This window comes from Amblyomma americanum, chromosome 10 (genome assembly GCF_052857255.1).
Source record: "Amblyomma americanum isolate KBUSLIRL-KWMA chromosome 10, ASM5285725v1, whole genome shotgun sequence".
Lineage (NCBI taxonomy): Eukaryota > Metazoa > Arthropoda > Arachnida > Ixodida > Ixodidae > Amblyomma > Amblyomma americanum.
In genome coordinates this window covers 56,663,021-56,675,632 of record NC_135506.1, presented here as the reverse complement: position 1 = coordinate 56,675,632, position 12,612 = coordinate 56,663,021, and the positions used below count along the sequence as shown (strand labels likewise).

General features: G+C 45.7%; 1 protein-coding gene and 1 non-coding gene across 7 annotated transcripts in view; both read right to left on the bottom strand.

The window, feature by feature from the left end:
- Nucleotides 1-2,927: 2,927 nt before the first annotated feature.
- Nucleotides 2,928-12,612, bottom strand: part of LOC144107008 (putative protein kinase C delta type homolog) — a 387,210-nt gene continuing 377,525 nt past the window's right edge. For 2 of the 6 annotated variants that reach the window (XM_077639982.1, XM_077639980.1), the window contains 2 exons: nucleotides 8,863-9,003; nucleotides 2,928-5,568 (listed from right to left, as the gene is read on the bottom strand). In XM_077639982.1, the coding sequence (XP_077496108.1) occupies nucleotides 5,422-5,568; nucleotides 8,863-9,003 (288 nt within the window). In that variant the 3' untranslated portion in view covers nucleotides 2,928-5,421. The remainder of the gene's footprint in view (nucleotides 5,569-8,862; nucleotides 9,004-12,612) is intronic. The other 4 variants (XM_077639983.1, XM_077639984.1, XM_077639981.1 and 1 more) reach the window with 3 other exon arrangements.
- On the bottom strand, nucleotides 11,921-11,991 carry TRNAG-GCC (transfer RNA glycine (anticodon GCC)). The gene has a single exon. It is a non-coding gene; the product is annotated as a tRNA-Gly (tRNA).

Sequence of the window (12,612 nt, the reverse complement as noted above, 5' to 3'; positions counted from 1 at the left end):
AGCTACCGTAAAAACCGGACTATAGGTCGGACCGGAATATAGGTCGACCCCCTAACTAACCAATTCTAAAAATGAAAAAGATCTTTTTTCAATGGGAAAAGTACCGAAAGACATCCTTACTTTGAAACAAATGCGACTCGAGATGTTGGACAATGGTGACAGTATTTAATTTCATTTAAATGCTGCTTGTATCTACACCCGGCAAATTTTTTAACAATATCGCGCACCAATCGGCCCGCGTGTTTGTATCTGGCACAAGCAAGTACGGCGCCGTAGAGCAAAGCCCTGCTCTTCATGAATCGCCGCAACCAGGATGGCGAGCCTTTGAATTGCGCCCTCGTGAGTCTAGAGGCACACGCGATCTCTGCCGCTTTCACGCGGATGCATTCGGCAGTCACAGGCAGCGATCTTGCTCGCAGAGCAACGTTTCCTTCCTATTCTCGATACACTACGGTCTGCCCACGAAATGTTTTCTTCTGGTTGCTGCAAGTTGTAATACGCTGCTTCTGCCTCCGCCAGTACTGAATGCTCTTTATGGATACTCCAAATTCGCGCTGTACCGACAGGTTCCCGTGAGCTTCCTCGTACTCAATCGTGTTTTTCTTGAAGGCGACGGTAAATTGCCGTTAGCTTCCGCTTTGCATCTACTAAAACGCAAAATGGCACCACTGCTGCTGATGGCGATGGAGGCTGTTGACTTCAGCCACCCATTGTTGCAAGACTTCCGTATTTTTTCCGCCAATGACCGGTATATAAGACGGGGGTCGACTTTTCACCATGGTTTTTTGAAAAAAAGTTCGACCTATACTCCGGTTTTTACGGTACTAAACACAACCATGTTTTTTTATCTCGGAGCTCTTCTCTCTTCTTTTGAACTGCTGATGATGTGTCAATTAAGTTTCAGTTGCAGAAGAGCATACTATTTTCTCGCTGTTGCATCGCGTGCATTTGTGACCTGAACAGTAAGCATAAGCAATATTTCCGCAGTTTGTTGCAGTCTTGGAGGCTATATTGCTGCCATGCATTTACGAAAGATCAGCATACATCCATAGTTTCACCTTGTATGCCCTCTCTTAACAGTTAAGTACGCTATCGGCCAAGTGGCTTCTGCTTGTCTCTCATGCTGTGCTTAGGCAGTGCTGTCTGAACACATGTACTATTAAGCAGCCATGTCCACTAACAGTAATGAAATGGGGTCTCAGTTTTTGTTTTAAGGTCATCACTGGAGATCGCCAAAAAGCTGCCATGATTGATGTGTTCTGATAAGTAGTTTTCAATATTTTATTGCTGCAGAAATAATATTAAGGTCAAAAATTAAAGCTGGTTATTGATTGAATCAAAGTGAGCAAAATGACTGCTACTTATGTTGGCAGTAACCACTTTCTGCTGCTGGATTTGACAGCTTGAAATTTGAGCTCCTGAGATCGGCTTTGCAAGTGTAAATTAAGTGAACTGTCAATTCTTGCTCTAAGTGCTATTAACAGGTGGTTCGAGCTGCTTTTCTTGTGAAGAAAGCTATGCCACCATTAATTCCCTTTTCTTTAAGCTGTACCTCAGTATTTCATGGCTGATATTGATATTGTAATGCATAAATGCCTGATATTTAAACACCCTGTTTACCACACCTGAACTGTGGCACAGACATTGCTTGGACAGCATGGTGGTTTGCACTCTTCCGTGTTCTCAAGCAGTAGGCGTTATGGTAAAGCCGTAGCATAATTCATTTTGTACTGCTTGGAATTTGTTAAATATTTTTCATAACTGCTCCTCTTGCTAATAAAAAAAAAATGGCTGACAAAGCATTACTACAATTTTCAGCTGAACCTTGTGTGGCTCTCAGAAAACCTGCCTCATGTTCTTGTTCATCACAGCGAGAGACATTGTGCAGTGCTGGGTGATACCGAAATGCTCCCCTTCCTAGTGTGATCATGGTTTTGTGTCATCATTTTGTAGAGGTCAGAGTTTAGACTCTGAGCCTGTGAAAGCTGGGCACAATGCGGGAGTTGTGGGAAGGGCTGTTTTTCACTTTGCTACAGTGTATATTGATGTAGGTTTTGGAAGGAATGTGCAGTATTGAGAGAGTGGAAAGAGTATTCTGCACAATAGTTACATTATGAGCAGCTGCTTACGCTGTACAAATGGCAGAACCTGAAAAAACATGTGAGTGGAAAAATAAGATGTTTCTTTTTATTTCACAGTCTTTTATCTAACAGGAAGTTATACTTTATTATTTTCAAATGCAGTCGCTGGGACTATTAATAATGCAGATAAGAATTGGGACATGAGCCAAGATTTTTCACTAACTAGATCCTTGCTAGGAGTGCAAATAAAATGGCTACACTAATTTTGGAGAATCAAACTGTCCACATTAGCTGCACATTCTAGTTTCCCTCCCAAGCGAGTCATGTATAACGCTTGCCATTTAATGTGCAGGTGTGTCAATTCAGCTTGCGAGTGTGAAGAAAAATAAAAAATGACTGCTTGATGGGTTCTTGTCTTGCTGCTCTTCGGTCATCTTGTGGTCACCATAATGCTGAACTACTACATACTTTGTACTTGCAACAATGAACCAGCAAACATTTCCTGAAGAGGTGTGCAACATTGTCCGGTATGTGTTTCCACCAGGTACTGGTCATGTAAGGGAAGCTACGGAATTATTTGTTCCGCTGTCAATCTGTTCTTCTTCAAAGTGTTGTCACAACTTAAGCATGCTACACTTTTAGTAGATTGTCTTGTATGTGCTGTTTGCAAACTATTTAATTGTCATGCAGCTCATGGTCATATATTGTTACAAGCAGTCACATATTTGCTGTTGGTTTAGGGGGGTTGGTAAGACAATACAGATTCTGCTGTTCTGTCCATTGCCATCCAGATTGTATTCAGGTATATTCAATGTAAAAGTATAATTCATAGTACAATGTTTGTGAGTACATAGAGTACTGTTTATCGTGATTATCAGCTTGATGGCGCAATGAAAGTGTCAGCGAAACTTTGCACTGGGGTGCAGCTGCTACCTACATATATTCCGTATTTGGCACCAGGGATGACTAGAGCAACAGGTGTTTTCAGTGGGATGACAATGGTGTAATAAGAGTTCTCCATGCAGTGAAACATTTTGCGTGCGGAGAGTTCACTTCATTTTATTTTATTATTGACAAGTAGACCTGAATTCTAATGGCGCGGTGCTCACATCGCCGTTGCAAAATTACAGTTCGGAAATGAGAGAACAGCCTAAAACACTAAATGCGTTGGCCACATCGATCGTGAAGTTGGCCGGCATGGCTGCAGACAAGGTACATCGCTATAATACTGAACATTGCTTTTGATGGCACAGGTATAGCTTCATAATTATGAATCAAAGCTGCCAAATGAAAAGTGCAGTCAATGTGGTGAGGAACTTTAAATAAACTGCAATATAGTAGATGGCACACAACAACATATCGGCAGATTCAGTCGACGCTAAACTCAAAACAACTCGCAAAGCTCATGTCCATTCGAACTGCAGAATGCAACGCTGTTTCACAAAGCTTGTGGTGAACTTAGAGGATATATAAAATCTGTATGAATTGATGGTGCCTAGCACATGAAATGAAACTGAAGCACGCAATCTAAGCGTAACGCACCAAATGTTTGCATGAGAATTAGCGATGACACGTAAACAGCACTAATGTTGCAAAGCGGGGCGAAGTAATCGGGAACGATGCTTGTGACTAGGCTTCTACAGTGCTCTCAACCTGGCTCTTAGAGAGTATAGAACTTTCTCCATCTGGGGGGTACATGAAAAGGCACCAACAATCGAAGTGTGGCGATGAACATTAGTCCTTTTTTTTTTCCTCTGTGATAATTATAGCGCATGCCACAGAAGAACTGGCATTGCTGCTAGTGTTTAAGTAGTGGCAGAGCAAAGAAAAAGGTCTATTGGATATATTTTTAGAAGGAATGCTTAAAGTGTGCTGTCTTCTTGTGTGAGAAACATGTTGCGTGCAGAAATATGTACTAGACAATGCTTGTGCTAAAAATGAACCCATGTCACTGCTGAAACCATCCGTTTTCAGTGAAAGGGCAATGCTCTTGCAATCGCATTTCTGCATGTCACTCTGTAAAATAGTCCTTATCTCTTGCTCCCTTCTGCTTTTGGGCATAGAAATTGCCAACTATGCCATTTTGTAGAACAAAGTAGTGTAGAGATGACTAGACACGATCAGTTTTGCATATTTTCTCGCGGAGATTTATCCCTGCCATTCTCTTATCAGCAATAGCACATAACTATGTGGTATAAACGCCTCTTCGCTATCCACCAGGATTCAAGATATAAAATGGCAAAGCTTCTGCACAACTATGACCTGCTGAATTATATGGGAGCAACTCTGACTTAACTTCAGTGCTCATAAAAATGCTGTTTAATTGGACTCTAATTAGTATGTGGCACAATATGTGCCAGTTTCACACCGTTTGTGTTAATGTAGAAGGCAGTAGTGGCATTGCAGCACCTGTCCTCGTTTGCTTTCCCTCGAATGAAGAAAAGCCCCGATGTATCTGGAAATGCATACAAAGAAGCCATTTACATTGATTTTACAGCGCCAACGCTATGTATTGTGTGGAAAAGGCAAATAAGGATGCCTCTTGGAAGCTGCCATATACCCTAACCACTTTTTTTCACCATTTAAGCAGAGATTCTACCTGTGAGGGAGAACGAGAGGCCGTGCAAACCGGATTCTCAATCACCTCGAACTTGTAGGTCGGCATGCAGCACAACTATTCAAAAATGCTATTTTTGGTGAAATGCTACGCTCTCTTCATAGAATAAAGGCAAATTGTCATTGTTGTTGACATAAATTTCGAGTCACTTTAAACTTATCAGTATGCATCCAGTTTTTAGTATACACTTATTGCTAAATTTTTTCTCACTAAATGAAAAATCTTATCATACACTTTAGCATGTGATTATTTCATGAGCTGGCATAGTGGCACAGTCCCCTGACATAGAAGTAAGTCATTACTTCTCTATGCCTATGCCTGGGGCACATACATTTTTGTCATGCTATTAAGAAGACCACTCCATGGAAATGCCACCATTTCTAAGTTTCAGCCAACTGTGTTGCATGCGCCTAGCAGAAGTGCTTGTGCTGTTGAAAACTGAGGTGCACCAGAGCACTGACCTCCCTGATGTCTGTGTATACCTGATTTAGGTACCAAAGCATTGACTACATGTACCTTGTGAACATTCTTGAATAAGAGCAGCACCTTAAGTGTACGTGTGTCCGCCTGGCGACAAGCTTCGTTTCTGTGTTTGTCCTATGCAAGCGGCTGTACATCTCATGTGCAACCCAAAGCACGAATGCAGAGGGGGGGCTGCCTGAGCCGCCGTGTATCACAGTGCACTTTCCGTCGCGAGCGCCCCCATGCGGAAGGAGGGTGCCCTTAGTCAGTCATGGCCGGGTTGGTGTAAGTGAAGCCCTTGAACTGCTCCTGGTCCATGGAGGCCAGTATCTGTGGGTCGATGGGCGTGAGGACAGGCTTCTCCATCGTGAAGTCGCTGTCGAAGTTGCTCACATCAGCCGTACTCTTCTGCGGATTGGGGAAAGGGGTTTCGGGAGTAGGATAGGCAAGCACTAAGTGAAACGGCTTGTATTTGTTAGCACATCACATACCGTTAGATGAAGTTTAGACTGAACTCATTCAGAAGGATTGTCAGCGAAAATGAATGAGAAAATGCACGCCGGTTCTCTTCGATAACACGCGCAGTACTGAAGGAAAAAACTGAACAGAGAAAGAAGGCTTTCGTCTCTGCCCCAGAAGAAATCGAGTGATGTTTCCAAACATTTTTACTGCGGGCGCTTTTGCTTGGTGCACGGTGCGAGCGTAAAAGCACTGCGGGTTTTTTACATTGTGCGTGAGTTGGTGATGCAAATGTAGCGTGGTATTAATATGTACAAAGACTCCCGACAACGAGAGGGAGGGAGGGGAGGGAGCATTCTGTGCGTTACGCAAGGCATGCCCTCTGTAGCGAAGAAGCTCCTTTTCTTCTCTAGATTCACTGAATCCCATTTGCACCATACTCGCTATCACTAATGCTGCATAGCCCCTACTGAATCCGGGGAACAAATTGTTAAGTGAGAGAGAGACGCAAAAGAGCGTGGAAGAGTGGAATGACATTTGGAAGAAATCGGAGCCTGGGATAGAAAACAAAACAAATGTCTGGACAAAGAGAGAGCGTGAAATCTTGTTAAATGCAGGCACAGAACAGGGCGGGCGAGAGGCGAACAATGCGCGCTGCAATTCCCGTGCCTGCCTGAGTGTAGTGCGTTGGGCTAGGAGGGAAAGGTGCTGGTCGGTCCACCAAGCGGGTACCAGTTCCCAAGGTCGACTGCCGGTCCTTTGGAGTACGAACAAATATGAAGGAGATAAATATTAAAAAAGAATCGCAATGAAAGAGAACAACGACAAGTTGAGGTTCGCCGCGGGAAGATGCGGAGTCAAAAATAGACGTCACGCCCGGCTGCTGCTGCTGCTGCATGCAATCTCGAGGACCCCTGTTGTCGGGGGCGTGGAGGTGGAAAGAAAGGAAGGGTGCAGGCCGGATCGTTGCGTTCGGGGAATGCGCGGGAAAAGGAAGGGGGTGTGCAAGCAGGAAGGCGCAGTCGTGAGATGGCAGCGGGCGCGTGGCTTGCGCCCCTGTCTGTCGTAATCCGCGGAAACTCCGGTTTTAACGAGAAGCAGCAAGAGCTCGCGGCCTGCTTTGGGTCCCCGCGCGCCCCCCATGCTGACAGGTCCGTTAGTGAAGAAAACCGAACCGCAACCGTGGTCCAGCCCGGCCCAGGGTACCTACATTGAGTAACTCGCGTGTATATTCTACACGATGTACGCCATGCACTTGGCAGGAGCAGTGCGTTCACTACATGCCGTTCGTGCAGGCTAGGCTGTCTTTTTATTTACTCCGCGTTTTTACTCCTTTTCTTACTCCACGCGCGCTTTTTCTTTTGCCCCTCTAATGAAGGATGGCTGAGGAATTCGTGTTTTGTCATGTTACGCAAACGCCGCTGTTAAAGAGTTGGCACATATTGGCGTCTGTCTGGCGAGGCTGTGTCGCGCTGGACGTGCGTGTTTTGCTTGTTTCGTCTGTGCGGAGGGGACTTAGCGGAATGCGGCGCTTTGTTCTTCGTTAGATTGTGCTTCCTTGCAGGCAGGAAGCAGCTTTAAGTGTTGTTCTTGCTGCCATCGCCGCCAGTCAGTGAGCGGTTACCCAGGGGCACCGCGCTCGAAAGTGTCAGAGGTGCGGGCAAGGTAGCGGGACGCTTGAAAGTGCGAGTTGGTCGTGAACAATAACAAAAAAGTACAAGAAAAAAAGGAACTCGCGATGTAAACGCAACTTGAGCGCATTTGTCGTGCCACTGTTTCGTGACTTGTTTCGTGTTCTCTTTGTTTTTCCTTTCTCTGAGTGGTCGCCACGAGGCTAAGGGAGCGGAAATGGTGTGACGCGCTTCGGTGTTAAGAGCAGATAAGCAATTTTTAGTACCGCCGTACGGTAAACATAGTAGACGTTTTTAGCATACCAGAGACGTTACTAGCGGAGACGTATACCGGTTTATCGGACCCCTTTTGCGCATGCGCAGTTGCATTGTTGGGGTCAGGGGGAGCACGAGGGGTCCGGTGAACCGGTATACGTCTCCGCTATAGTACGTCTCCGGCATGTTAAAAACGTATCTCTTACCGTACGGCAAATGTGGCTACGGAAGCCTGGCAGTGGTAGTAACGGCAACGCGTTAACCGTATTTGCTGTACGGCTATCCGCGCTACGCTAACAATTGACGTTTTTAGCATACCGGAGGCGTACTACCGGATACGTATACCGGTTTACCGGACCCCTCTTGCGCATGCGCAGCGGCATTGTTGGGGTGAGGGCGAGCCATTGCGCGTGTGCAAGAGGGGTCCGGTAGTACGCCTCCGGTATGCTAAAAGCGTCTAATGTCTTTGTAGTAGTAAGTGTTCAATGTAAAACAAAAACGAAGGCAAAAGATTTTTGCTAACCCCGGCATCTGCTATCACTATGGCGGCTGCACCTGAGCTGGGGCAACGGAAATAAAGGATAGTAGGCAGTTTGAAGAAGTGAAATGAAAGAGGTGAGGGGGCAGTAAAAAAAAGTAGATGGAGAGGTGATAAATGCAGTATTTAGATAACAATACATTTGTCCAAGTTGCGCGCGTGCTGGGTCAGTAAAGAAAAACGCGCACAACACGTTGCACACAACAGCTGGGGTGGCGGAGTCTTAAGGAACACGCGTTCAAATTTGGGATAGTTTATATTGGAAATTACAGTAGTTGGAAATAGGGTCTAGTTTTGCGCTGCGTGCGCGAGTGCGAGAACGGTAGGGGAAGATGGAGTTTGCCGCTCCAACAGATCAAGAACAAGAGAGGTCTAAAATAGGTGGTGCCAGTGAGGCAGCCTTTAGAGTCGGATCAAATGCGATGTAGCCTAAAGGTATGGGAGCTTCGAATAAAAAAATGAATTGAACAAAATTCAAATAATCAGACAAAAATGCTGAGTCTGCTGACACGGGCCAATGCCCTAGCTCCTTCAAAATGCACGTTCTCGCCATACATCCAACCATCCGAAACCGCTCAATCTCGTCTGGGACAAAGGACGCTGGGCGAAGTTTATCGACATGGCGCCCGTGTTGAGCAGGCTAACGATCAAAGAAGAAAGGGAACTCCTGCCAGGCCAGCTCGGCTGACAGGAACCTCGAGAGGAGTCAATAAAGATAGCATCCAGAAGGCCAAACACAAAGCAGGAGGTAATGATGACAGCGTCTCTCTCGTCAGTTAATAATAGAGAAAGAGGGAGGGGTAGGTGTACGGCACTCACCAGCTTCGGCTTAAACGGCGGCTCGATCTCCTTCCTCTCCAGCTTGTCCCATTGGATGGTACGGAAGAAAGGCTGGTCGCATACATCACCCGCGGGGCACCCCGGCATGCCCAGCCGTGTCTCTGCGTTCTTGTCAAGCAGCTGCGTGTAAAAGGAGCGTGAAGCAGTCAACGATAGAATTATCATGACCGTCTTGGATAATGTCGGCAGGTACCATTGTGATCATCAGCCTTACTCCGCACTGCAGGGATAAGGTTCATCCCATTGATCTTCACTTAACCCTGTCCGACGCTAGCAGCGGCCAGCTTACCCCTTAAAACTTCTTAATCTAATCCGCCCACATGACTCTCTGCTGTCCCCCGCTACGCTTGCCTTATCTCGGAAGCCACTCCGTTGTCCTTTCTGAACATAGGTTATCTTCCTTTCTCTTTACAGGCATTGTCCATGAACATTTCATATTTCACCTCGGATATCGTTAACTCACGTTCGTTCCCACATAGGAATAAACAAGGGTACGTGCCACCAAGATTCCTCTTAATGTCTTATCGAAGTTTTATTCTTTATTCGTACGTTTCCGAATACATTCTTTGTTGGAATTATCACCGTCACAACGAGCCACCTAACCAAGCATTACAGGTCGAGAAATGCCAAGAGAAGGAGGAATTTAACGCACGGTACAGGCAGGGACGGCGCCAAGAAATTCGCGATGCATGAGGTGGCGTGGCGAAGCAAGAGGCATTAAATGCTGGGCGGGCATGATGTCTCTGTGCATTGCTTTTAATAGAAATCTAATAAAGGAGCATAATGCGGTGGGCCTCCATTGAAGCGGGCCCAGTGCGGGCTGCACTGCCATGGAACATCATCCTCATCAGGGTGCCAATTCGAAGCGCTCTGCAGATTTCAGAGCCCGTTCCTGTGTTCAGCGGCGTAGTCTGCTTCACACGCCACCTGACAGGTGGCATGTTGGCAGGTGGTAGGGCGAAACGCCACCTGCCACGGCTATAGTGGAGGAATGGACAACCGGAAGGTTGCTGACACGGGAAGATCCCGGAGGGTGGTTTGCAGCGTAACACGCCACCTGTAGTCGTGGCAGGTATTAGCTGGCACGGCTGAAGAGCCGTTGCAGTTGGTTGCAGCCCGACTAATTTTGGGCCCGGCTCTATGTCGGGATAGAGCAGATTTCATACATATGGTATGGACTCCACAAATTCAGGATGTAGATGAAACTAGTTGTTTGCAGTATGCCGCTGGATTTAAAAACAACAAAGAAAGCAGTTTCAATGTACTTGCAGCCGGCAATAGCGTCCTAAACTATGAATGGACCAACGGAGACTTTCATTTCGAGAGTGTCTCGACGTAGAAGCAAGTTTCCGGGCCCAACTGTTCGCTCTGACAGCTAGAGCGATAGCTGGTAATTGCGCGAGCCCCCGGATTCGCGACGTCGGCGTAGGCGTCCGCACAGCGAGGGGATTAGGAGAGCAGGAGCTGAGGTGGAGGTATGCTAGCGTAAACACGCCTCGAGCGCATATGTCACACGAGCCGACCGGCGCCCACGAGTGTCGGAGCACCACGACGCGTTTTACAGATTTGATTCGCCTGGCGAGCTTTATAACTGCTCATTCAGTTTCGGCAGAAAAACTGGGCGTCGTTTGCAGGACGAATTGGCTCAGCGTGGTCAGTACAGCTCAGCCGGAATGGATGCGGCGGCACTGTGCTGGCTAGCGGTGGCGCTGCTACCAGAGCGGCTGTGCACATGTATGCGATTAGCGTGCACTTACTTCCCTACCTGGTGTTGCTTTCGCCACATTGACGTCACGGCCGAATGAAATCGAAAGTTAAACGGATGGCTACAGAATCCGGCCCCAGGCCTCTCTTCTTAATTCATGACGGAATAGCTTTATCTGGTTGTGATAACTGCAGATGTACTTATGCAAATCCATGTGCAAAGCAGCGAAACAGCCAACATGTTCCCATTAGGACAGAAACGTTACCTTTCTATTTTGTTCAAACGTTATTAGTATGTTTATTTTCGAACGTTGCAAAGTAATAAAAATTCTGCAACCTTAATTAAACATCTAACAAAATATGCAACATTCCTTAAAGTGGCAAGGTTACCGTGCATGACCACCTATATCTGTCAATTGCCGAGTACACAGCTTCAATTAATTTTCAAGGTGTAATGAGGGCGACACCTGAGCGCTGCAATGCAGCACAGTACGTTGTATATGTAACTTGTGCATTTGCCTTTTAGCGGAGAACATCGCTGTGTCCCATGTGTGATTGCGATGAGTGGGTAATATGCAAAATTCTCTGATTAAATTTTTGGGCTGTGTGTGCACTCTAAAGGAGGCATCATCTCAGATATGCAACTGCAAAGTGCTGCTAGTTGAAAAGCACCATTACTTCACAAGCAGTATAAAATTATTGAGGCACACTACTTGAGATATAATGGATAATGTTGTTTTATGCTTATGATTTGAACATTATAAATATCTAGAATGTTTAAAGTTGTTTTATAGCTATGGCATGAAAGTTCAAATAACTTTTAAGCATAGCATTACCATAACGTTTTGTCTCAACGTTAAGCTAAATTACGATGCATCATGTAATGTTATCTTTCAAATGTTTAACATTAGTATAACGTTCCAATGCCACAATTAAACAATGCCAGCACCTTACGCAACAATTTTATCACATTATTCTGAATGTCTGTGCTGCTATAGGTTGTTGTCCACAGTAAACCCTTGCACCCCTAGGACACAAGCCCAACACTGCAATCCGAAATGTTCTGTGTTTTTAATTTTTTTAGCCATTGTGTGGTTAATTTTAATTAGGTGAAAACAAACAAGCGGACTAGATGATATGCGAATGAGACAGAGATTTCAATCATGGGAAGAAACCAATCGGCATAATGGCTGCGAAAGCGCATTTTTAGGCCCGCAAATTCACCTGAACAAATGAAATGTATTTCCGAGTGGCAGCAGCGTTATACGAAGTTGTTATTGCTTTATACGCTTCTAGGGTGGCCCGTATGTAAAAAAAAAAATAGAAAAAAACATGCGTCGGCCGGGAATCGAACCCGGGCCACCCGCGTGGCAGGCGAGTACTCTACCACTGAACCACCGACGCGTAACGAGACTGCGTGACATTTAGAGTCGACAGAAGCCACTTCAATTGGCTTGCAGACGTTCAGCTTGATATTTTTTTTGTTGCAATCCTTCACTGCATTTCATTCTGATACGTACATAGAAAATTACAATCGCCCAATCCCAGGGCTGACTCTAAATACACACGTTACTGAGCGGTCGTAAAATGGTGTAATCTTTTCAAGATGCTCCATTCAACGGGGAATTAGTGTACGTCCATCATGATTGTTAAAACAGAACCAAGTGAATGTTACTTCCACGACTTCATTTCCAACCTTCCTGCGAACATTATTTGCGTAACACGAACGGCGCTTCATGATTGTGTTTACCTAAACACTGTCATGCTCAGGCGCTCTCATTCTAATATACATATGTGCTACACTTCGATACTTGTATTAGATTTCTTTCTTAGCACACACTAGAAAGAAGCGGAGGAAGGAAAAAGGCAGGCATAAGGTCTTCAGCCAGGCCTAGGGCAGATTTAAAGGAAGATCTCGCAGAAGGCGGTTGTGAGGGGCGGGCCGATTATTACAAGGAAGGAAAGTGCCTCGCTTATAAAGGGCGGGGTGTTGAGTGAGGTTTTTGAGTGCAAAATTTCTCGTTA